At 40.0% G+C, this 26,923-nt stretch overlaps 2 protein-coding genes across 2 annotated transcripts; both read left to right on the top strand.

The window, feature by feature from the left end:
- Positions 1-4,076: 4,076 nt before the first annotated feature.
- On the top strand, positions 4,077-15,301 carry DDX23 (DEAD-box helicase 23). Its single transcript, XM_053455569.1, has 18 exons — positions 4,077-4,194; positions 5,166-5,223; positions 5,733-5,926; positions 6,042-6,107; positions 6,196-6,295; positions 6,649-6,714; positions 7,024-7,162; positions 9,109-9,242; positions 9,943-10,055; positions 10,582-10,725; positions 11,436-11,661; positions 11,924-12,069; positions 12,149-12,326; positions 12,920-13,162; positions 13,248-13,399; positions 13,513-13,621; positions 14,083-14,257; positions 14,696-15,301. Exons 3-18 carry the CDS (start codon positions 5,733-5,735, stop codon positions 14,917-14,919), a joined length of 2,409 nt encoding a protein of 802 aa, XP_053311544.1. The 5' UTR covers positions 4,077-4,194; positions 5,166-5,223; the 3' UTR covers positions 14,920-15,301.
- A 1,638-nt stretch (positions 15,302-16,939) lies between these two features.
- LOC128475186 (probable ATP-dependent RNA helicase DDX23) lies at positions 16,940-19,365 on the top strand. Its single transcript, XM_053457658.1, has 5 exons — positions 16,940-17,194; positions 17,280-17,431; positions 17,545-17,653; positions 18,115-18,289; positions 18,727-19,365. The coding sequence occupies exons 1-5, from the start codon at positions 17,051-17,053 to the stop codon at positions 18,948-18,950; spliced, it is 804 nt and encodes a 267-aa protein (XP_053313633.1). The 5' UTR covers positions 16,940-17,050; the 3' UTR covers positions 18,951-19,365.
- The last annotated feature ends 7,558 nt before the right edge of the window (positions 19,366-26,923 follow it).

Raw genomic sequence — 26,923 nt, 5'->3', positions numbered from 1 at the left:
ATCAGAGGAATGGAGGGGTTTTCGATGGGTGCATTTTCATAATGAGATTCGTGGATGCTATAGTTACAACTTTTATCAAATATATCTTAAAATGTGATGTTCCTCTTGGACCTGCTAAGGCTTATTGGCACACTGGATGTGTCTTGCATCTTTTATTCTTTGAGCATTAGTATCTACGTTTGAGTCACATGGCAATTAAGTGTTCCAAAGCAAAAAAATATGCAAAATATTACATAATTAAATAATTACTTCAGACAATGGCTAAGGTTAATTTTGCTTCTAACTCTGTATTTTGTTACAAAAGTTTTACGTTTAGGAAAGGTAGGGGGTACAACATCTTAATTGATTAACATTTTTTTGTAATCCCACCACTTTCTAGAAATGTGTCTTATAGTTTACTATAGTTTATGGTGTAATTATCTTTCATTCTGTGAAGTTATTTATACCACTACATTCTCCATAGCGGAGAAATGACACTCTGCTATAATGTAAAGTAGTGAGTGTATAGCTTGTATAACAGTGTAAATTTGCCAGCCATTAATGTCTAAACCTTGGCAACAAAAAAACCTCTAAGAGGAAATGTCCAAATTGGGCCAAAGTGTCAATATTTTGTGTGGCCACCATTATTTTCCAGCACTGATTTAACCCCCTTTGACATGGAGTTCACCAGAGCTTCACCCACTGGAGTCCTCTTCCACTCCTCCATGACGACATCACGTAGCTGGTGAATGTTAGAGACCTTGCGCTCCCCCACCTTCCGTTTGAGGATGTCCAACAGATGCTCAATAGGGTTTAGGTCTGGAGACATGATTGGCCAGTCCATCGCCTTTACCCTCAGCTTCTATGGCAAGGCAGGGGTTGTCTTAGAGGGGATCATGCTCTGCTTCAGTATGTCACAGTACATGTTGTCATTCATGGTTCCCTCAATGAACTGTAGCTCCCCAGTGCCGGCAGCACTCATGCAGGCCCAGACTATGACACTCCCACCACCATCCTTGACTGTAGACTCATCACCAGGTTGCCGCCACACACGCTTGACACCATCTGAACCAAATAAGTCTATATTGGTCTCATCGGACCACAGGACATGGTTCCAGTAATCCATGTCCTTAGTCTGCTTGTCTTCAAACTGTTTGCGGGCTTTCTTTGCATCATCTTTAGAAGAGGCTTCCTTCTGGGACAACAGCCATGCATACCAATTTGATGCAGTGTGCGGCGTATGGTCTGAGCGCTGACAGGCTGACCCCCCACACCTTCAACTTCTGCAGCAGTGCTGGCAGCACTCATATGTATTTCCCAAAAACAACCTCTGGATATGACACTGAGCGAGGCCTGTTCTGAGTGGAACCTGTCCTGTGAAACCACTGTATGATCTTGCCCACCGTGCTGCAGCTCAGTTTCAGGGTCTTGGCAATGTTCTTATAGCCTCGGCCATATTTATGTAGAGCAGCAATTCTTTTTTTTAGATCCTCAGAGAGTTCTTTGCCATGAGGTGCCATGTTGAACTTCCAGTGACTAGAATGAGAAAGTGTGAAATCAATAACACCAAATTTAACACACCTGCTCCCCATTCACACCTGAGACGAGTCACATGACACCGGGGAAAAGAAATGGCTAACTGGGCCCAATTTGGACATTTCCACTCAGGGGTGTAATCACTTTTGTTGCCAAGGTTTAGACACTAATGGCTGTGTGTTGAGTTATTTTGAGGGGACAGCAAATTTACACTGTTATACAGGCTGTACACTCACTAACGTAGCAGAGTGTAATTTCTTCAGTGTTGTCACATGAAAAGATATACCGTAATGAAATATTTTATTTCTTAAAAGGGGTGCGGCATGGCCATTGGGCGGTGCGGTGCGCGCACGCCGGCCGCTTTAATTTCATTAGGTGCCGCTTTCAATCTCGCTTGCATCCACTCAAGGGCTGTCAAGAGTTCCTCGTGACAGGGAAAAGATCGTCACGTCGGAGGAGAGCAGGAAAAAAAAACACAAAATTGTATTACCAAAAAATAGGGGGTTAAAGGAAAGCAGACCCATATACAAGGGAGGAGGGATTCCCTTGGGACATCATTAAAAATGTAATAATACAAAAGGGAGGGTGGCTGGGTTGTGGCATCACAAAATCAATATAAACAGGGGGTGTGTGGCTGGGGGTAATACACATGGCAGTGGTGGCATCAACAATAGACAAGAGTGTGCTTGGGCATCACATTAACCAATACCAAAGTGGTGGGGGCATCAATACACAAGGAAGGGGTTAGTTGGGGCATCACATAAATCAATGCTGGGGGGCAATACACAAGGGTGTGGGAGAATCAATGGACAAAGGGGGCAATACACAAGGTTGTGTTGTGGGGGGAAGACAGTAATCAATAATAAAGGTGGGGTCCTGGCTGGGGCATCAATACACAAGGGGACCAAAAATACAATAGGGGGAATGACAAAACAGTGTAGAAAATACATTTTTTATGCTTCAGTGTGGCAGAGCTTATCCTGGTGTGTGTCTGGGTGTCAGTGTGGCAGAGCCTTTCCTGGTGTGTATTTGGGTGTCTGTGTGGCAGAGCCTGTCCTGGTATAAGTGCGTCTGGGTGTCAGTGTGGCAAAGCCTTTCCTGGTATGTATTTGGATGTGTCGGTGTGGCCGAGCCTGTCCTGGTGTGTGTGTTGGGTGTGTCGGCGTGATAGAGCCTGTCCTGGAGTGTGTTTGGTTGTGTCGGTGTGGTAGAGCCTGTCCTGGTGTGTGTGTGTTTGGATGTTTCGTTGTGGTAGAGCCTGTCCTGGTGTGTGTGTTTGGGCGTCGGTGGGGCAGAGCCTTTCCTGATGTGTATTTGGGTGTCTGCGTGGCAGAGCCTGTCCTGGTGTGTGTGTTGGTGTCGGTGTGGTAGAGCCTGTCCTGGTGTGTGTGTCTCGGTGTCGGTGTGGCAGAGCCTGTCCTGGTATGTGTCTGGGTGTCGGTGTGGCAGAGCCTGTCCTGGTGTGTATTTGGGTGTCAGTGTGGCAGAGCCTGTCCTGGTGTGTGTTTGGGTGTCGGTGTGGCAGAGCCTGTCCTGGTGTGTGTTTGGGTGTTGGTGTGGCAGAGCCTGTCCTGGTGTGTGTTTGGGTGTGTCTGTGTGACAGTGTCTGTCCTGGTGTGTCTGTGTGGTAGAGCCTGTCCTGGTGTCTGTGTGTGTTTGGGTGTCGGTGTGGCAGAGCATGTCCTGGTGTGTGTTTGGGTGGCAGAGCCTGTCCTGGTGCGTGTGTCGGTGTGGAAGAGCCTGTACTGGTGTGTGTGACTGGGTGTCGGTGTGGCAGACGCTGTCTTGGCGTGTGTGTGTCTGGGTTTAAGTGTGTGCACTGTACTCAGGGCCGGCGCCACCTATAGGCAGAGTAGGCGCCTGCCTGGCTGGCTAAGCATCATGGGAATTGTAATTCACAGCTAACATCTGCAGCTTTATCTACTGTTAACTGCACTTCCCATGATGCTCAGCCAGCATCATGGAAGTAGTATGTCTGACTGAGCCTCATGGGAATTCAATTCAATGTGTTGGTTATTTTTAATATGCATGACAAAAATAAAGTGTGGCAATGCAAGCGTGCAATTGCTTATATTGGTGAGTTCCGCGAGAGCGATTAAAAAAAAAACTGTCCTTCTTTCACATTTTGAAATGTTGGGAGGTATGATATAGTAAAAATAGGGATAGGCCAATTCCAAGCTTTGCACCAGCCACTTTTTATATAAGTTGTGAACCTGAAAAATTACCAAATGTGTGTGCTTTAGCCTAAGCAAATACTGGAAATATATACTGTCACAGCAGGTGGGGGAAACAAATGAGTGGAACTATGGAGATTTTTTTTATTTGTAACATAGGTTAATGGGCGTAGGGTCCAAGTCCCGAAAACTATATTGCTTTCAGGAAACAAACACGCGTGTAAATAAAACAGACTGTTGCAAATAAAATATATTCCCACGCTCAAATATGTGCAATAGTGCAAATAAATTGTTATGCAAATAAATAAGTTATTTGCCAAACTTATGTATACTGTCGCTCGAATGACGTCACTGCCCCATGTCGCAGCACGTCGGGAGATTCAGTCGCGCCGCGCATGAATCATTACGTCAGCTTACCCGGCATGCAACTGTGTTAGTTAACATGGCGGCGTAGATGAAACGGAACCATAACGTACAAAACTGAGAAAAACGAAGCGATTGGTTGGTAAACGGGTTCAGAACGGGAACGGGTCAGGTATGTTAGTTTACGGGCGGCGTGTAATTAGAATGTGTAGTGTAGCCTGATAAGTAAATACTAATGTGACGCATTATGAGGGGAGTTTGTAGCTTTGGAACAAGAGCTGAAATGACCCCCTTTCCGTGCGCGTTTAACTGCTTGGAAGCAGGTGTTCTTTAGCATCTTAATATCGATCAGCTTTGGCGTATTGGGCTGTCACATAGTTTTAAATGTACTCAACAACCAAAATACACGATTAGCAGGACTGGTATTATAAGCAGCAGTGTGCGTGTCATCATGGGCACGAAGCCCACTTACTAGATTGCTCTTTTTGAAATGCAGTAGGTGGGTGCAATTTATATCTAGGGCAATAAAACAGTGAATGAACATCAGTGTGGATATGCAGAGTTGGTAAAGTTCTATGTAGAACTTTTATTACCTCGTATTACACATTTGTATTATTTGAGCCTGAGACTAGCACCGACACTTTTTCTTTTCCCAAAGTTCTATGTAGAGCCCAGCTTTATGGTTCAACTATCACTTTCTATATCTATAGGTAAGCAGGTAGAAAACATCTGTGATGCTAAAGCACACCTTTAACTTAGTTGATCTGTATTAACCGTAGTTCTTGGGTAGATTTACAGCTGTTGGGATAATGCGACATCTCTGTGGCTCAGTCGGCCATAGATTGGCCAAGCGCCTTGGAGGCTTTACCTGTGCTGTATAGCTACCTGTTTGCCCCTGGCCTGTAGTATGTTTGTGTTATGTACAATCACTGGATCTAAGTGACTTTAGTTCTTTGAGAGCAGTTCAAGCATGTATCTAAAAGTTATGGAGCTTGCCATTTATTCGTCCAAGAGCAAACAACTTTTATATGGGTTGCACATAGAAGACAGGAGAATTAAAGTTGGGTCCTAATTTGGTGATCTTCCTTGAACCTTATTCTTTCTCCTTCTCAGGTCTGTACTTTTGAGTTTGGGATTTAGAAAACACTGAAAAAGGCCAACCTTTTACAAAGTAAGTCCATGATCGTAGCTCTGTTTTACACTTTAATAATCGGTTTATTTTTTTTATTATGGGAATCTTGGTGAATTTAAAGTGGTTCCCAGAACAAAACTAAACATTTAACTAGAACTTAAAACAATAACCCCCATATAATATAAGCATATAAATGGTAGTACAGTTTCAAATGAAATTATCCAGAGTATTTAAAATGACATAATAAAAGAGGAACACTAAGGAGGAAAATGTTTACTTTCACCTTGAAATTCTGAAGCATACAGTAGAGTTGTTTAAATGCCTTTAAAAAGTCAATTTTGTTTCACAAATATTCCAGTAAATCACTATGCTGGAGATGTCAGTTGCAGTTTGTCAGTGTAGACAAATAACGGGGAGTAAGAGAAATGTGACAAGCAATTTTTAAGGACAAAAATAACACTGAAATTGATGAAAACTTCTACTATCTTCAGTAGGAACATGGTATGAAAGAAACATACATAGATATATAAAAACAAGTTTACTTTCAGATGGCAGGAGAACTGACTGATAAGAGGGACCGTGATGGGTCACCATCCAAAGAGCGCAAGCGTTCGCGTTCCAGATCTCCGGAAAGAGACCGTGATAGGAAATCTTCACCCTCTAAGGACAGGAAGCGACATCGATCTCGGGAGCGAAGGAGATCTCGCAGCCATTCCCGTTCACGCTCCAAATCCAATGAAAGGTAGTGTTTATACATTATATATGAACTCGCATAAAACATACTAATGACCTCTTTTCATGGTGAGTTCTACTTTAAGTTCTGGTTGACATTGTTAATAATGGTGTTCAATCCTTAGGGACAGAAGAAATAAAGACCGAAAAAAGGAAACTCATCGGCGAGACAAAGACAGAAAGAGGTCTAAGTGAAATTTAAATATTTGTACCATATATGATGAAATGTTTTATACGTATCACCCTATAACATGTGCATTCCCAAACTTCCTTGTTCAGGACCCCATCACCCAGCCGAGGGAAAGATTCCAAAGTGAAAAAGGATAAAGAGGTAAAGAAAGAAGGGGATGAGGAGAACCAAACTGAGAAAAAGTCAAAGGTAAATTCAACTTTTAGTGCGATGGTGGTAGATTAGTGGAATAGCCTTTTGGAAGTGAGGGATTCTTAAACACACCTGGGATAGGCATATGGCCATTCCCAGACGAGACCTAGAAAAAACGAGCAGGCTGGTTGTGCCGAATGGTTCTTATTTGACGTTTATTTTCTACTTTAGATGTTCTTGCTTGTGATTTATTCCTTGTGCTCAATTCTTCCTGTTCTATAGTAAAAGATCGGAAATTTGTACATAATAAAGGACATTGGCAAAAAAAAATACATTTTTGTACCTGTACTGCGAATGTTGCTTTCCAGACTGCGGTGATCATAACTTTTTGATGTTTTTATTCTTGTCAGGCGCAGCCCCTTTCACTGGAAGAGTTGTTGGCAAAGAAGAAAAAAGAGGAGGAAGCAGAGGCTAAGGTACTATTAATTACGCACAAAAACTCAAATCTAACATCGTGTGTTTCGTTTTCAGGATTGGTACATTGTAAACATCCACAGCTTATAAAAAATCCTTATAAATAGATGCAAAACATTAAACTTGCTAATGTATTTGAGGTAAAATGTTCACAAAATGTAATAAAGATGCTGTCATCCAAAGCAGTGGTTAGTGTCCCATGTTTATATTATAACTCATCCCTATTGGTGACATATTTCAGTACTCCTGCACAAAATGTCAGTAAAACATCTGTGGAATTTGTAGAGATTTCAATTTTAAATATTTTGCAGCCTAAATTCCTTTCTAAAGCTGAGAGGGAGGCTGAAGCTCTGAAACGTAGACATTTGGAAGTGGAAGAGCGGCAGAAGCATGTGGAAGAGGAACGAAAGAAAAGAAAACAATTCCAGGATATGGGGAGGAGGATGATGGGTAAGAACTAACAGGACAGGACTTAGTAGTTATTCCATTGTGTTCCTAGAGGGAGACATACAATTCATGGACCGTTGGTCTACATTGAGGCTTGAGCATGACGCTTCTGCTTTAGAGAGATGCAGAGCAACTAATTTTGCCCGTTGAAGGCTGGTCATCTCTGTCTGTTAGTATTTAAATATGTTATGTAAAGAATGGGGAAAGGTCTTCATTACATCATGTTTGCCTTCTTGCTGTTTAAAATTCCATTCCATGCTGATATGGTGTGTGTTTGCATTCAACTTGTAGAAAGTTTAAGCCCAGCAGGCACTCAAAGTTTTCATTAAAAATAAAACTAGGACACATGACTGTGTTTGGAGCAGCCACCAAACTTAACCAACATGGTCAACCTAACCAATTTTATTCCTATCATCTCCAACCATAAACTCCCTCCAGTCCTTAACTGTTCCCTAACAAAGGCTCTCCTCCTCGCTTATCACCTCTTCCTTTTCCTGTCTACAAGATTTCACTCGAGCTGCCCCATATCTCTGGAATCTACTTCTACTGAACTTTCAGCTTTCACCCTCCCTCACAACAGTCAACAAAAATCCCAAAACCCACTTCTTCAGAGAAGCATTCCACCTTAGCTGCTAGAACTTCCTTGTCATTGAGACAACCACCACACTACCTCTCACCCTTTCTCTGTACCTTATACCCCCCACCCGTCACTGATACCCCCGCACTACCTCTCTCACCCTTTCTCTGTGCCTTATGTTTGTCACCCCATTCCCTCAAGATTCTAAGCTTGCGAGCAGGGCTCTCTCCACCTAATGTATCGGTTTGTCTTAGTCTGTCAATTCTCGTCTTGTCAGACCCCTTGAACTTATGTATTGTATCAAGCGCTGCGTAAATTGTTGGCGCTATATAAATAAAAGATAATAATAATAAAATGACATCTTGATTGCAGCCAGACACTTCTAGTAAGTATGACAGAAGGTCATCTGATTCTAAACAACCATCGCTTTCTCCTCGCTTACCCACTGAGGTTAAGGACTGATGCAGGCCATGGAGCACATGTGAATCTCAGTATGGGCTATAGTGAAAGACTAAAACGTCATTCAACTGCAGCTTTTGTCAGGCTTTCAGTTTGGGTTGTCAACAAGGTGTGACCCTCATTAAAATAACCACTGGCCACAACTAAAAATGTGTTTTCTTATTAAAAATGGACTGTCCATCTTTAATATTTATTTGTATTCATCTGTTCCCAGAGTGCATATTTCCCTTTGTATTATCTGACATTTAATATTGGGCAAATGTATTATACTCCTGGGATCCATCTTAAGAATTGGCGCTGAACAATTGTCTCCTCTGCAAAAAAAAAAAAAAAAAGATTTGTATCACAGGTATCTGGATATGATATGTTAATTAACTAAATCGTTTTTTCCACATTGGTGTCCTAATTTAAGTGCAGAACACTTAATTTATATATAGGAAATTAGTTTAATGAAGCTCAATATCTATGATAAATTAAAGTTTTTCAGTCTGTCTCCCTTTGCCGAGCTTTTACAGAACTGAGCTCTGGGGTTCCCTATCAGCACTACTCCCAAGTGCTATTTGTTGTATTCACTAAAGTGGGAGTTTCCACGAGGCTTGTTAGGACTGATCTGTCCCTGTGTAATGTATAGTTAAGCCAATGAGAAATCTTCCCACATTTACTGTACATTGTGCTATTCCATCTCCGCTCTTCTTGCAGGACAATCCCACTAGGGTTCGCCCTTCATAATGCATATTGAACCTGCATGTCGGAATTTTAATTGCAAACTTTATTAAGTTCACCTGTGTGTGATCTCCTTATAAACTGGCTCAGAGAGAAGACCCACTTTCTCAAGGTGTTTTGGCAGCACTTTGTTTTCCTGTATTGTTTGTTTTATGTAATTCTATTGTGCTTTCCTCATCTCATGTGACAGAGGATCCACAAGAGAGAGAGCGAAGAGAGCGCAGAGAGAGGATGGATCGGGAGAACAATGGCAATGAGGAGGATGAGGGAAGGTTAAAAGTCCGTGAGGAGAAAGACAAAACTAAAGAACTCCAAGCAATAAAGGCAAGACTCATTGTATAGCTTCTGTTTGCGTTTCTTAATGTTTTTTTTTCTTTCGTTTGCTTGTGTTCTGTTAATGTGTTTTGAGGAGTAAATAATTTTCTTTCATAATACATTTTATATATTATTTTTTCCTTTAAAATGTATCCTTGAGCTTAACCCATTTGTGACAAAAGATGTACCAGTTACATCATCACCGAATGTCTCTTGAGGACAAATTACATACCTGGTACGTCATGGTTAATAACCCACGTTGGGACAATTGTGGCAATCTCAGGGGCAGCAGTGCACGACTTTCATATTTAAGCCCTGTAACCACAAATTTGATGAAAATACAAGGCATATGAGGTGTTTCCAAAATCAGCACATACTTAAAATATATATATATTTTTTTCATTTGCACTGGCTGTGTATAGTTTTTATACATGAATTTTCCCCCACAATTTTAGACCCCCCCCATACTAAATGATGGATTATATACAATTCTTTTAAAAGAAAGCCCTACTTTTCCTGGGGGGGGAGACAAAATATAATTTGTGGGGGTGCACTAAATGAGTCGAACATGTGAGTTGAACATAAAGACATAGCAAACACACAAACTATGCTCTAGTTTTTGGAAAACATTGTATAATAACCATGGTTCCAAGGGGTTTTAAACGATAATGTTATAGTTCATTAAAACAGTCTCTCCTTCCATGTGCAGGAACGTTATCTGGGAGGTATAAAGAAGAGAAGACGAACTCGGCATTTAAACGACAGGAAGTTTGTGTTTGAATGGGATGCGTCAGAAGACACCTCTATTGACTATAATCCACTGTGAGTAAAAAAAAAACCCAGGGCTCCCTTTTTGGTTGATTTGAGATTTATGACCTACAGTAATCCAGCAGTTGAACTACTGTTCCTCATATAAGCCAGACTGCATTTTCACAGTGTCACGGCAAATGACTAAACAACTGAGAATGTTTTATGTGAATCAAAAAGTACATTAATATTTTTTATTAAATATTATGAAGATAGACTAACCTCCAAATTGTGCTGGTGTTGTGGACAGGGGTGCACTGGAGTCATTGTTTAATTCAGCTACAAGGGAGAAACGGGGTCATTCACAGAACGTGTGAGGCCAGTTAATCCTGGCTTATTGTCGGAGACACATTACACACTGAATAATTGCCTTAACTGACCCCTAGAAAAAACCTTTGTATTTGACATCCCTTATCTTGTAACCAATTCCTCTTGCAAAACTAAATTTTATTTATTCCTACAAATTCTAACAACACTAACGATGCCCAGCAGGTAAAAAAAAAAAAAATTCGCAAAATCTTTTGGCAATCTGTGTTCTTAGGTACAAAGAGAGACACCATGTTCAGCTTCTCGGCCGTGGATTCATTGCTGGCATAGACCTGAAACAACAAAAGCGCGAACAGTCCCGGTTCTATGGTGACCTCATGGAGAAGAGGAGGACACTTGAAGAAAAGGAGCAGGAAGAGTAAGTGGAAATCTAATCTTATGTTTTTAGCTGACGCGTGTTGCCTACTTTTATTTTTATTAATTGACACAGATGTTTTCGTTGAGCCTCAGTCATTATTTATAAATAGCTGCAGATGCTCTTTCTAAAAAAACGTAGCCTGAAACAGGCCACAGTTTTGGAATCTCCCAACTTGAGCACAAGCATCTAAAATACAAAAAATCATAAAATTTCTTCTTTTCCTTCAGGAATATAGAATTATATGCCTATTTATGGCCCTTTTAATTACATTAAAATATTCTGCTGCTATTAAAGTCACGACAACACTGACAATAAGACGAAATGCCACATCTGCTTGTAACTATTTCATGGCCCAAGCTGAAAACATAGATTGTATTTAGTTGTTCAACTTTGCAAGACAATTTATCACAGGGTGGACAGAGAACCATAGGAACATACATTTAGGTTGAAAATCTACAAGTCCATCAAATGTAACCATAATAAGTTAGTGATTTAATACTGTACCGGAAATCTGATTTCAGAATCTCCAGTACGTTATATTCTAGGTGAAACCTACTGTTTATCATAGCATTTGCATGGGTTCAATACATGAAATGACTGGTGGTGTGTGATTGCCAGATGCTACTGCATCTGTAGGACATCTGTGTCCTACAGTAGGACACAATATTTAAATTACAAGCAATACAATTTGAGCTTTTTTTCTGCAACAGAGTGAGACTTCGCAAGCTGAGGAAGAAAGAAGCCAAGCAGCGCTGGGACGACCGGCATTGGTCTCAGAAAAAGCTGGATGAAATGACAGACAGAGACTGGCGTATCTTCCGTGAGGACTACAGCATTACCACAAAGGGTGGCAAAATTCCTAATCCTATACGCTCTTGGATTGACTCCTCTCTGCCCCCTCATATCCTGGAAGTCATTGATAAATGCGGATACAAGGTGCGTCTTAATGCTTGACTTTCCTGCCGTTTTGGCGAAGGAATAGTATTTGCAATGGATTTTTATTTCTGTAAATTAAGTACTGCAATGATAAATAATGAAGTTGCGTAATGGTGCTGCTATGGGATGTCTTAAACACGGCCAGATCAGCGTGTGTATTCTTATGCTTTAGATTTAACATGATTCTGGTTAACAATGTTTCTTTCAATCATTTTATTTTTCTTTTGATGTAAAGCACCTTTCTTTCTGTTCTCACCTTTAGGAACCAACTCCCATCCAGAGACAAGCCATTCCTATTGGTTTGCAGAACCGTGACATCATTGGTGTGGCAGAGACTGGCAGTGGTAAGACTGCTGCTTTCCTCATTCCTTTACTGGTCTGGATCACAACCTTGCCTAAGATTGACAGGTAAGAGAATGCTTATTGGTTTGGATGCTCAAAGGTGTTTTTTCTGAATTACATAGTTACTGTATGTTCTTTCTCTCAGAATCGAAGACTCTGACCAAGGACCATATGCAATCATTCTGGCTCCTACAAGAGAGTTGGCACAGCAGATTGAGGAGGAAACAATTAAGTTTGGAAAGCCACTGGGAATACGTACTGTGGCTGTCATTGGAGGCATCTCTCGTGAGGATCAGGGATTCAAACTGAGAATGGGCTGTGAGGTACCTAAGTCATTTTTGTCTGTCAGCATAAATCAATTTAACAGTGTAACACTGAATTTCCTCTGATTTGTGGGATTCCTTATGTCACATTAAAGTTTAGTTTTTTCTTCAGCAAACAAGTTTATCAGCTTGTACTAGCGAGCTTGGTAGAACATTGTATCAGGGGACAAGTGTCAGAGAAGGAGAAATACAGTGCTCTGTAGCTTATCCTTTAGTTTCACTCCTTAATAGCTTTTTGAATTGAGATGTGTTACACTTGTCATGGAAACGAAGTCTAATATGTGGTAAATTGAACTTAAACTTGTCAGCGATACCTCTGTGTATATACGTTTTTAGTCATTTTACTTTATCACTCTCAGGGCAGTCATCATTTCAAAAATGTAGCTCTTTCACTTAAGACAATTTACCTTTTTACGTAAATAAACACATATTTCAGTCTTAAAACTGGAATTCAGGGTCATCTATAAACAAAGAACCTGACAATAAAAAGTTCCAACTGTAAAAAGAAATCAATGGTTCAAGCATGCTTTCGCCTTGCATATTTGAAATACTTACTCTTACTTGAAAATAACTTATTTTAATCTTTCTGTAAGATTGTGATTGCCACTCCTGGACGTCTGATAGATGTACTTGAAAATCGTTACTTAGTCCTGAGTCGTTGTACTTATGTGGTACTGGACGAGGCTGACCGCATGATTGACATGGGTTTTGAGCCTGATGTCCAGAAGATCCTGGAGCACGTGCCAGTTACCAACCAGAAGCCAGATACTGATGAGGCGGAGGATCCTGAAAAAATGATTGCCAATTTTGAATCTGGAAAGCACAAGTATAGACAGGTAACTGTGTGTCCAGGCTCTAACATTTTTGTACATATTCAGTAAACAAGAGTAATAATATGCAAATTATTTCTGTCTTGGGCAGACTGTTATGTTTACAGCAACCATGCCACCTGCTGTAGAGCGATTGGCGAGAAGCTATCTCCGTCGTCCAGCTGTGGTTTACATTGGCTCAGCAGGCAAACCTCATGAGAGAGTTGAGCAGAAGGTGTTCCTCATGTCCGAAGGCGAGAAGAGGTAAGTTTGCGTGTTTTGCTGATCTAGCCAGTCCCCCTTGATTTACTTTCACCTCCTTCTCCAACCTCTCACAAGCTTGTGTTTAAATATCTGCTTGATTTTCCATTTTATAGGAAGAAGTTGCTCAACATCCTTGAGAAAGGCTTTGATCCACCAATCATTATCTTTGTCAACCAAAAGAAGGGTTGTGATGTTCTGGCCAAGTCATTGGAGAAGATGGGAGTAAGTAGACTGTGTCTTGTACCGATTTATTTTAACAATTCATTCTGGGTCTTACGTTTTCTTCTGTTTGTGTGACCTGTTACATGTAAGTTATTTTGTAGCAGTGGTATAATTTATAGACAATAATAAACAATGTTTTTTGTGTCCGTGATGATGTTTGTGCTATGTCTCACCTTGAATATTAGTAACATTGAAATTAATGTTTCCAATAATTTTTGGGCTGCTTGAACACTGGTATTGTATGGACACAGCTGGATTGAAGTAGCAAACACATTGGGTTTGCAAATTGTATTAAGAAAACAGTTTAAAGTGAAAACGTCACATACTTACAATATGTTTATAAAAATAATTTTATAAATGCATGAAATCCTCCACTATTGTCATACTTAGAAGTAAAATATTTGATTATTCTGCCTATTCTAGATTGTACACTTAACATGCTTTTTATTTTCTACCCGCAGTACAATGCCTGTACACTTCATGGTGGTAAAGGACAGGAGCAGAGAGAGTTTGCTCTGTCTAACCTCAAGGCTGGCGCTAAGGATATCTTGGTTGCCACTGATGTTGCTGGTAGAGGTATTGATATTCACGATGTCTCCATGGTTATCAACTATGACATGGCCAAGAACATTGAAGGTAGGTCCCTGGAGGGGAAGCGGGTAATTTGATGCTTTGGGAAACATAAGGCTGTTTCGAGGCAGTAGCAATATAAACCAAAGAGAATAAAAAAATGTGTGCCATCAGCATCAGAAAGCTTAATCAGATGCTAATTTTTTTTTATTTTTTTTAATAAGAATGTGTTACATTTTACATGATCAGTGACTTATTCCTCCAGTATTGTATACAGAGTTTTTATTTATTTATTTATATATATATAGAGCGAGAGAGAGAATGACAATTTGCAGCTCATCAGTAAATAACTGGCACACAGTTCCTAGCGTTTGCATAACTATTCATACGTATATCGTATAAAATCTGTATGGTTTTGTTTTTCCTTTTTACTGATTAAAACCGGAAGTTACATTATGCATTCCTATTACTTTGTGCTAAAATGTGCCTATTTTCTTTTTCTAGACTATATCCATCGTATTGGAAGAACCGGCAGAGCTGGTAAGAGTGGTGTTGCCATCACTTTCCTGACCAAGGAAGATTCCTCAGTGTTCTACGATCTCAAGCAGGCAATCCTGGAAAGCCCAGTGTCGTCCTGTCCTCCTGAGCTGGCCAACCATCCGGAAGCACAGCACAAACCTGGCACCATCCTTACCAAAAAGAGGAGAGAGGAGACTATCTTTGCATGAGCTCTTCTGTTCAGGGTCTTGAAGGGTTTTGTATTTGTAGTATTGTATGTGCTGCCATTGCCATCACTGCGTCACATTGGTACAATGCAATGTATGGTAAGGTTTCATTGGGATGGAAGGACTGTAGTTACAGTAACTGCAAATGTCCCACTTAATTGAATGGAGTGGCTGGAATAGATAATTCTTTGAACACAAGAAATCTAAATTGTGCAGGTAAGATTTTTCTGATGTATCTCTAACTACAGAAGAACAGCTTTCAGATTATTTATAAAAATATGGGTAACAAGATTTGTCAGCAGTGTTTGTCATCAGTATAAACCAAACTTTCCTCTGTGGACAGCATCATTTGTGCCAGCTAAAGTTTTTTTTTAAAAAAGAATTTCTTCCCTTTTTATTTTATTTTTTTTATACCGTGAACTGCAAAAAAAACTGTAATACTTGGGTATAGAGAGATTGTCTGTTCAAAAGTTGCTTTTATAAGAGTATAGTCTCAGTTCACTGGAGTATTCCTGTATTTTCAAGGTATGTCCCCATAATGTACTCCTGTATTTAGCACTGGAGGCTAATTATCACTTTGCAGAGCTGTGTTTTGAGCAGGCAGCCCTCCTGGTTTACAAAGCCAGTATAGCGGATTGTGAGATTTGCAGTTTGGATGCTCAGAATATATAGTCACAGAATCGGGATCCTTTTTACAGTCATACTTCAGTCAGGAAGCCAAGACATATTAAAAATGCTTACATTGTGGATTATTCACTAACAGTTGAGTTGTGGTGGGATGGTTTAAAGTGTGGCCCATTCTTCCAGAAAAAAGCTTGTTTGGGTTTTGCTTACAACTGTACCGAATCTAACACACAGTTGCAAAGTAAGTAAAGTTTTAAGAAAGTCACGTCTGATACCGAGACCGGCATGCCGCTGTGAGCATTTAAACTGAAACCAGTCTCGAGGTGGAATACAGCGAGGGCACATTCCCAAAAGCAGTGCGTGCATTTGTAGCATCCCATGAGCAAGCACAAAGCACTGCTCTCAGAACCATGGCTGATAATTCTGCCTGGTTAGTGATCACAAACTGGAAGGAAGGGAAAACAAACTATCTCCACCTCTAAGATCTGCAAAGTTGAAAAGCGTTTTTTTTTTGTTTTTTTTTATATATAATTTCCACATCAAACTGCAAGTTGTATGAAGGTGATTTATTTGTGGCTGTAAATAAATTTGTTGAAATTTGTGTTTTGTAGTTTTTTTATGTCAAAGATCTACTTAAATTTGGTGTCAAGCAAAGTGTTTAACAAACACTGATTTACATTCGCGGGCTGATGCAACCTGTTTTTCAGCTGCTTGATAGCGCATTAATTAGCTTTTATTAACCCCTTAACGACAATTGCCGGTCCTGGCACGACACGGAAAAGCATGTGCTTTACGACAATTGACGTGCCAGGACCGGCACGTCTTTAAACGGGTGCAGAAAGCGATCTGTTTTCGCTTTCTGCACCCAAAAAACGTTGCTGAATGCCTCGACCTCGAGGCATTCAGCAACGCCGCGATCGGAACGAAGGGGCCATCTCTTTATCAGCTTGTACTAGCGAGCTTGGTAGAACATTGTATCAGGGGACAAGTGTCAGAGAAGGAGAAATACAGTGCTCTGTAGCTTATCCTTTAGTTTCACTCCTTAATAGCTTTTTGAATTGAGATGTGTTACACTTGTCATGGAAACGAAGTCTAATATGTGGTAAATTGAACTTAAACTTGTCAGCGATACCTCTGTGTATATACGTTTTTAGTCATTTTACTTTATCACTCTCAGGGCAGTCATCATTTCAAAAATGTAGCTCTTTCACTTAAGACAATTTACCTTTTTACGTAAATAAACACATATTTCAGTCTTAAAACTGGAATTCAGGGTCATCTATAAACAAAGAACCTGACAATAAAAAGTTCCAACTGTAAAAAGAAATCAATGGTTCAAGCATGCTTTCGCCTTGCATATTTGAAATACTTACTCTTACTTGAAAATAACTTATTTTAATCTTTCTGTAAGATTGTGATTGCCACTCCTGGACGTCTGATAGATGTACTTGAAAATCGTTACTTAGTCCTGAGTCGTTGTACTTATGTGGTACTGGACGAGGCTGACCGCATGATTGACATGGGTTTTGAGCCTGATGTCCAGAAGATCCTGGAGCACGTGCCAGTTACCAACCAGAAGCCAGATACTGATGAGGCGGAGGATCCTGAAAAAATGATTGCCAATTTTGAATCTGGAAAGCACAAGTATAGACAGGTAACTGTGTGTCCAGGCTCTAACATTTTTGTACATATTCAGTAAACAAGAGTAATAATATGCAAATTATTTCTGTCTTGGGCAGACTGTTATGTTTACAGCAACCATGCCACCTGCTGTAGAGCGATTGGCGAGAAGCTATCTCCGTCGTCCAGCTGTGGTTTACATTGGCTCAGCAGGCAAACCTCATGAGAGAGTTGAGCAGAAGGTGTTCCTCATGTCCGAAGGCGAGAAGAGGTAAGTTTGCGTGTTTTGCTGATCTAGCCAGTCCCCCTTGATTTACTTTCACCTCCTTCTCCAACCTCTCACAAGCTTGTGTTTAAATATCTGCTTGATTTTCCATTTTATAGGAAGAAGTTGCTCAACATCCTTGAGAAAGGCTTTGATCCACCAATCATTATCTTTGTCAACCAAAAGAAGGGTTGTGATGTTCTGGCCAAGTCATTGGAGAAGATGGGAGTAAGTAGACTGTGTCTTGTACCGATTTATTTTAACAATTCATTCTGGGTCTTACGTTTTCTTCTGTTTGTGTGACCTGTTACATGTAAGTTATTTTGTAGCAGTGGTATAATTTATAGACAATAATAAACAATGTTTTTTGTGTCCGTGATGATGTTTGTGCTATGTCTCACCTTGAATATTAGTAACATTGAAATTAATGTTTCCAATAATTTTTGGGCTGCTTGAACACTGGTATTGTATGGACACAGCTGGATTGAAGTAGCAAACACATTGGGTTTGCAAATTGTATTAAGAAAACAGTTTAAAGTGAAAACGTCACATACTTACAATATGTTTATAAAAATAATTTTATAAATGCATGAAATCCTCCACTATTGTCATACTTAGAAGTAAAATATTTGATTATTCTGCCTATTCTAGATTGTACACTTAACATGCTTTTTATTTTCTACCCGCAGTACAATGCCTGTACACTTCATGGTGGTAAAGGACAGGAGCAGAGAGAGTTTGCTCTGTCTAACCTCAAGGCTGGCGCTAAGGATATCTTGGTTGCCACTGATGTTGCTGGTAGAGGTATTGATATTCACGATGTCTCCATGGTTATCAACTATGACATGGCCAAGAACATTGAAGGTAGGTCCCTGGAGGGGAAGCGGGTAATTTGATGCTTTGGGAAACATAAGGCTGTTTCGAGGCAGTAGCAATATAAACCAAAGAGAATAAAAAAATGTGTGCCATCAGCATCAGAAAGCTTAATCAGATGCTAATTTTTTTTTATTTTTTTAATAAGAATGTGTTACATTTTACATGATCAGTGACTTATTCCTCCAGTATTGTATACAGAGTTTTTATTTATTTATTTATATATATATAGAGCGAGAGAGAGAATGACAATTTGCAGCTCATCAGTAAATAACTGGCACACAGTTCCTAGCGTTTGCATAACTATTCATACGTATATCGTATAAAATCTGTATGGTTTTGTTTTTCCTTTTTACTGATTAAAACCGGAAGTTACATTATGCATTCCTATTACTTTGTGCTAAAATGTGCCTATTTTCTTTTTCTAGACTATATCCATCGTATTGGAAGAACCGGCAGAGCTGGTAAGAGTGGTGTTGCCATCACTTTCCTGACCAAGGAAGATTCCTCAGTGTTCTACGATCTCAAGCAGGCAATCCTGGAAAGCCCAGTGTCGTCCTGTCCTCCTGAGCTGGCCAACCATCCGGAAGCACAGCACAAACCTGGCACCATCCTTACCAAAAAGAGGAGAGAGGAGACTATCTTTGCATGAGCTCTTCTGTTCAGGGTCTTGAAGGGTTTTGTATTTGTAGTATTGTATGTGCTGCCATTGCCATCACTGCGTCACATTGGTACAATGCAATGTATGGTAAGGTTTCATTGGGATGGAAGGACTGTAGTTACAGTAACTGCAAATGTCCCACTTAATTGAATGGAGTGGCTGGAATAGATAATTCTTTGAACACAAGAAATCTAAATTGTGCAGGTAAGATTTTTCTGATGTATCTCTAACTACAGAAGAACAGCTTTCAGATTATTTATAAAAATATGGGTAACAAGATTTGTCAGCAGTGTTTGTCATCAGTATAAACCAAACTTTCCTCTGTGGACAGCATCATTTGTGCCAGCTAAAGTTTTTTTTTAAAAAAGAATTTCTTCCCTTTTTATTTTATTTTTTTTATACCGTGAACTGCAAAAAAAACTGTAATACTTGGGTATAGAGAGATTGTCTGTTCAAAAGTTGCTTTTATAAGAGTATAGTCTCAGTTCACTGGAGTATTCCTGTATTTTCAAGGTATGTCCCCATAATGTACTCCTGTATTTAGCACTGGAGGCTAATTATCACTTTGCAGAGCTGTGTTTTGAGCAGGCAGCCCTCCTGGTTTACAAAGCCAGTATAGCGGATTGTGAGATTTGCAGTTTGGATGCTCAGAATATATAGTCACAGAATCGGGATCCTTTTTACAGTCATACTTCAGTCAGGAAGCCAAGACATATTAAAAATGCTTACATTGTGGATTATTCACTAACAGTTGAGTTGTGGTGGGATGGTTTAAAGTGTGGCCCATTCTTCCAGAAAAAAGCTTGTTTGGGTTTTGCTTACAACTGTACCGAATCTAACACACAGTTGCAAAGTAAGTAAAGTTTTAAGAAAGTCACGTCTGATACCGAGACCGGCATGCCGCTGTGAGCATTTAAACTGAAACCAGTCTCGAGGTGGAATACAGCGAGGGCACATTCCCAAAAGCAGTGCGTGCATTTGTAGCATCCCATGAGCAAGCACAAAGCACTGCTCTCAGAACCATGGCTGATAATTCTGCCTGGTTAGTGATCACAAACTGGAAGGAAGGGAAAACAAACTATCTCCACCTCTAAGATCTGCAAAGTTGAAAAGCGTTTTTTTTTTGTTTTTTTTTATATATAATTTCCACATCAAACTGCAAGTTGTATGAAGGTGATTTATTTGTGGCTGTAAATAAATTTGTTGAAATTTGTGTTTTGTAGTTTTTTTATGTCAAAGATCTACTTAAATTTGGTGTCAAGCAAAGTGTTTAACAAACACTGATTTACATTCGCGGGCTGATGCAACCTGTTTTTCAGCTGCTTGATAGCGCATTAATTAGCTTTTATTAACCCCTTAACGACAATTGCCGGTCCTGGCACGACACGGAAAAGCATGTGCTTTACGACAATTGACGTGCCAGGACCGGCACGTCTTTAAACGGGTGCAGAAAGCGATCTGTTTTCGCTTTCTGCACCCAAAAAACGTTGCTGAATGCCTCGACCTCGAGGCATTCAGCAACGCCGCGATCGGAACGAAGGGGCCATCTCTGGCCCCTCCACGGGGCGTCAGCATCCGCCATACTTTGTATGGCGGCGGACGTCCGTTTTAAAAGCGTTTAGGAGGCGATCAACGATCGCCTCCTAAACTTAAATGGTGTCGCTGGAATGCCTCGATCAGGAGGCATCCAGCGACACCAAACACTTACCTTTCGATGGGCTGTGACCGCTCCGGAGAGCGGTCACAGCCGCAGCTGCCGATGATCTTCGCCATCAAGCAAGATGGCCGCTGCCCTGTAACAGGAACCAACAAATTTTAAAATTTCGCTAGATGGTCCAGACCATCTAGAGAACTTTGGCTCCACTTGCAGGTTGAATACAGGTACTGCATTCACCATGCAAGTCAATGGAGCCCAGCTTTCTAATCACAGTGTGATTAGTAAAAATAAATTAAAAAATAAAAAAATTAATAATAATTAGAAAAAAATAGTAAAATGTAAAAATCATTTCCCACTGATGTCACTATCAGGGGAACCTCCAAGTTGAAAAAAAATGTAAAAAAAAATAAAATATATATATATATATAAAAAATATATTTTTGTGAGCAAGTCCTAAAATTAGCATATTAGCTTAAAACAATTCTCGCATGGAAAGAGTTAAAATACTGGCATATTAAATGCCCGTGGGGTGTCTACTTTTAAAAAAGGTATGATTTGATGGGGTAAATTAAATTGGCCAGGTTCAACAACGTCCCAATTAACACCGGGGGAAGGATGGCCACACATCTAATTTCCAATTAGAAAAATGCACACGTACCAAATGTGGCCTTTTAGTTCCCACAAAAATGACAAACCCATGCATGTGGGGTATCACTGCACTCAGGAGATGTTGCTGAACACATTATGGGGTGTCGTGTGATAGCGGCATATACCAGGAGCTGTAAATTCATACATAAAGTAGGTGTGTGTGGGAAAAATACACACACAAAAATACTACTGCAAACTTTGAAAAAATGCTGGTGGTAAAATGTGTGCATGCAACGAGTTAAAATACCAGCATTTAAAATACCCTGTGGTGTCTAGTTTTGAAAAATATATGGTTTTGTTGGGCACACTGAAATGGCCCGGCTCAAAGATGTACCAAATAGGGCATGGGCAGTGGATCCCCAAATGCCAAAGTTCAACATTGAAAAATGCGCATGCCCCAAATGTGGCCCTTTTGGCCCCAAACAGCCAGGCAAAATCATTCATGTGAGGTATCGCTGTACTCAGGAGATGTTGCTGAACACATATTGGGGTGTTTTGTCATAGTGACATATACGAGAACTTTTTAATTCATACCTGAAGTAAAATGTGTGTGGAAAACCAAATGCAAAAAAATGACTACCACAAAGTTTGACAAAGACTGGTGGTAGATATGGTGCATGGAAAGAGTTAAAATACTAGCATTTGAAATACCCTGGGGTGTCTAGTTTTCAAAAATATATGGGTTTATTGGGCACACTGAAATGGCCCGGCTCAAAGATGTACCAAATAGGGCATGGGCAGTGGATCCCCAAATGCCAAAGTTCAACATTGAAAAATGCGCATGCCCCAAATGTGGCCCTTTTGCCCCCAAACAGCCAGGCAAAATCATTCATGTGGGGTATCGCTGCGCTCAGGAGATGTTGCTGAACACATATTGGGGTGTTTTGTGATAGTGACATAAACGAGAACATTTTAATTCATACCTGAAGTAAAATGTGTGTGGAAAACCAAATGCAAAAAAATGACTACCACAAAGTTTGACAAAGACTGGTGGTAGATATGGTGCATGGAAAGAGTTAAAATACTAGCATTTGAAATACCCTGGGCTGTCTAGTTTTCAAAAATATATGACTTGATGGGGTAAATTGCATTGGCCAGGTTCAAAGATACCCGAAATGGCACATGGGGGGAAGACTTACCAGATTTGGAAAAAATGGCTTTGAAATAGCAAAACGCTACCTGTACTTATTGCCCCATAATGGGTAGAAAAAAGCAAAAAAACATAAAAACATTGGGTATTTCTAAACTCAGGACAAATAGTAGAATCTATTTAGCAGGTTTTTTCATTACCTTTTATAGATGAGTAAAAGATTTTTCAACTAAAAGTTAGAAACAGTCATTTTTTTCTCAATTTTTCACCATATTTTATACTTTTTTAGTAGTAAATAATATGATACAATCAAAACAATGTCATCTAAAGAAAGCCCTTCTTGTCCTGAAAAAAACAATATCTAATGTGTGTGGGTTCAGTAAACGGGAAAGAAGAAAATTACAGCTAAACACAAGCAGCGCAGAAATGTTAAAACGGCCATTGTCACGAAGGGTACAAAAAGTAAAATCAGCCTTTGTCACGAAGGGGTTAATCATCTCTTTTATACACCAAGAGAAGTCACATGTACTGTATGTACGCTTTGTGTGTTGGTACTCGACATCATTGCCTTGAGAGTGTCCTGTATGAAAAACAGCTAGCTGGTACCTTGCAGACTGGACCTTGACCTGTAGGAAATTCTCAAATTATATAAGTTAAACATTTCTAGTGTGGCGGCCACCTAATGTCATAGGTGCGGTCAAAAGTTGGATATGACTGGCCACGGTACCAGCAGCCCCCAATCTGCCACCGTTGGTTAATATAGGGCACTATTGCTAGCAATTTTAATTTACCTCAGCTGGTGTTTCTGCAATATTGAGGCATTAAAACAAACAAACAAACAAAAAATATATATAAATAAATATATATATATATATTTAGCACTTTCAAAAGGTGGTCAGCCCTCCAGGTCTTTAACAATTTCTCTTTATTCAAACAATATATATAAAATGTTTTTTGTGGGTTTTTTTTTGCTTACTACACTGTTTTTACCTAAAGCTTCTCTAAGCTTTAGTATAATGCAGTGTGCAAGTATAGTGCTGCTGCCTTCTTGGCCCACATTTTGAACTCATTCAGTTCAGATACATCTAGTGATGTACAGTGCATTTCACCAATATTGGCATCCCTGGTAAATATGAGCACAGAAGGCTGTGAAACATTCTTTAAAGTTTAAACATTTGATCTTCTCTCATGTATCTCAAACTATTGCAAACACAACAGGTTTATCCAACATAAAACTTGTTTTGTTAAATATGTGTGGGACACTTGAACAGTCAAGTGTTCATTTAATATCTATTGATATTTATTGGAGTCCCTGATGCCATGTACCATAACAAAATGTTCAGGTCCGCTGGCAGAAAAATAGTCCCAAAACATTATAGAGCCACCACCATATTTAACCCTGGGCATGAGTTATTTCCCATATGGCTCCTTCTCTGTGCACCAAACACACCTCTGGTGTTTGTTGACAAAAAAACTTTTTTGGGTTCATCTGACCATAGAATCTGGCAAACCAAAGCCTGTTTTTTTTTTTGTTTGTTTTTTTTATTTATTTATTTTTTTTGGACGGGAGTAGAGGCTTTTTCTTGAAACAACTTGTGATGTAGGATTGTAGTTTTGGGGGACATTCTGACCCCAAGACAAAACTAAATTCTGCAATTCTCCAGCTGTGATCAACACTCAAACCATCAAACTTCACAGTGTGCTGAGACGATATAGGCACACGATGATTCGTAACCTGGAAAGTTGAGTGGAATTTCTAAATTTTTTTGCCCTGATGGTGGAAATGGGCATTTTCAATGCCTTTGCTATTTTCCTATAGCCGCTTCCCATGTTATGAAGCTCAACAGCTGCACATCACAGCTATATTCCTTGGTCTTACCCATTGTGATGAATGACTAAGGGAATCTGGCCTATATGTTACCTAATAATTATTTCCCTGTGAAACAGGAAGTCACATGCCCCAGGGTGCTGGCATTGCTGCTGAGTGCGTAGAGCCTAATCATAGGCCAACTACCATATTGGCTCGATTATAAGACCACCCTAAATTTGAATATTAATTTAGAAAAAAGAAGAGACTAAATATCAGACTACCCTACAAGAAAGTTTTACTAGTAAATATTCACGTGTAAACTATTTTTTCATATTTAATAAAAACTATGATTGAGAAAAATGCTTTTTTTGTTTTTATTTCCTTTTATTTGCCAACCTGTCCACCAGTTATGCACATCTGCCCCATGGCTTGCTACTCTGCCCCCAGATATGCCTTATACCCCCCTATATGCCACTCTGCCCCCCTCATATGCCTTATACCCCCTATATTCACATCTGCCCCCCCCCCGATATGCCTTATCCCCCCGACTTACTGATGTATCTTTTGACTTGTCCCCCCATGCTCCAGACTCCCTGGTGTCAAGCGGGGGCAGCCAGTGGACCTCTGTGTGATGCGTGGAGACAACCTCTGCTGCTACCCGGCACTTCTGCTGGGGCTTCTAATACGGGGCACCGGAAGGTCACGTTACGCCGGTGCTCCGTCACAGAAGCCCCGGCAGAAGTGCCGCCAGCAGCGGAGGTTGAGGATCCAGGTCCCCTGCACTGCTCTATTCGAGGTCTGATTATAAGATGACCTTGAATATAAAAGGAGAGGTGTTTTTCAGAGCATTTGCTCTGAAAAAATACCTAGTCTTATAATTGAGCAAATACGGTATATATTTTTATATTTACATATATATATATATATATAATTAATAAACACTCGCTTTCTCCTTTTTGCATAAAGCATTTGCAGGCAGCTGCATATTAGCCATTTGTATGTTTTCTAGCTCTGATATCTTAGCCTAATCACCTTGGCATACACTTTGACATACTATCGTACTGCCTGCGGTAAACAAAGGTAGATTACATATACACTGATTAATGAAAGTCTTTGCAGGCATGGATTAAATCACATTGCCATAAAGAAGCTCAGTGTGGTGGTTGTGCAGCAAACATGATTAACAACAATGGCTGCCTCCAGGTGTGCAGGTAAGGGACATTTATTGGAACACATGGAAAAAAACAAGGTTTTTGTCAATGCCAACCTTCATTACTGTTTGCTCAGGTTGAAAAATTTTTTTTTTCATGGGAGTCCCCTTTGAGACCCCCGTTTAGTTTATGATTTCCTTTAGCTGTATGCATGCATGGAACATGCTGACCGTACACAGCCTGGCCTTTTAGGGTAATTCTACACCATTTCTCAATAAATCACACCATTTTCTATATTATTTATTTATAACTCAACTGTAAAAGATTGAAGAGTTTTCTCTTGAGAAAAAGACAAAAGTAGCTGTGTTTTCTATGGTCCTTTGAACACCTCGTGAATGAGGCTTCATAGAATAACATACACGATTTCACCTGCTTGCAACTTGTCCACCTTATATTTTTATCATTATTATTATTATCTTGTATTTATATAGCGCCAACAGTTTACGCAGAGCTTAATGCACTACATATATCTAGGGGTATGACAAGATGAGAATTGGCAGACTAAGAGAAACCGATACATTCGGTGGCGAGGGTCCTGCTCGCAAGCTATATTTCCTTGCGATTATCAAAAAGGAAACCCAAGGTGGTCTTTCAAAATATAATTTCAATAAAGTTTTTGAATCTACATTCATAGTCGCTGTCAAAAGGTAGTTCAGTCATTTGTAAGGAGCAGATTATTTATTAATATAGTGCCATCATATTCTGTAGTGCTGTAGTTCCCCCCAGACAACTGTTCGGTGGGAAAGTAGTGTGTGAACATATGTTCAAAGGGTATATGTGAAAAAGATGGGTTATAAAGATCAAGAATAAAGAATATTTAGTTGCGTGTGCAAAATCATACCTTTCCTTTACTTCTCATGTGGTATTTTCTTTATATTTAGAAAGTTGTTTTTTTTTTTTTTACCAGGAATAGGAGTTTGTAATTTAATACGTGGTACATTCTGATTCTACAAGTTGGGAGACACTCATTTTAGACTATTGGCTATTGAGAAGCTCTGAAAGAGAATGCACCTTGAGCTGCTTCCATTTTGAAGTGAGGGACAGTAAGTAAGAGGCTGGTGCTGGATCTGAGATTGTAGGACGCGCAGGGAGTAAGAGTGAGCTTGCTTCTCAGGTAGTAGGGCGGCTTTCTGGGGAAGGCCAGTTCAGCTCTTTTATCATTTCGCAGTTATGTGTGTTATAATTACCTTTAGAATTAAATTTAATATCCTGGTACTGACATATAAGGCCATCCATAACACTGCTCCTCCATACATTTCTGCCCTCATTAGGAAATACTCTCCTACTCGATCCCTACGTTCTTCCCATGGGCTAAGGCTCTCCTCCTCACTTATCACCTTTTCCTTTTCCCGTCTACAAGATTTCACTCGAGCTGCCCCATATCTCTGGAATCTACTTCCACCGAACCTTCAGCATTCACCCTCCCTCCTGACATTCAAGAAACAGCTCAAAACCCACTTCTTCGGAGAAGCATACCATCTTAGCTGCTAGAACTTGGCATTGATACAACCACCACACTACCTCTCAGCTTTCTCTGTGCCTTATGTT

Source organism: Spea bombifrons, chromosome 2, assembly GCF_027358695.1.
Source record: "Spea bombifrons isolate aSpeBom1 chromosome 2, aSpeBom1.2.pri, whole genome shotgun sequence".
In the NCBI taxonomy this organism is placed as follows: Eukaryota; Metazoa; Chordata; class Amphibia; order Anura; family Pelobatidae; genus Spea; species Spea bombifrons.
This window is presented reverse-complemented; position numbering and strand designations above follow the sequence as displayed.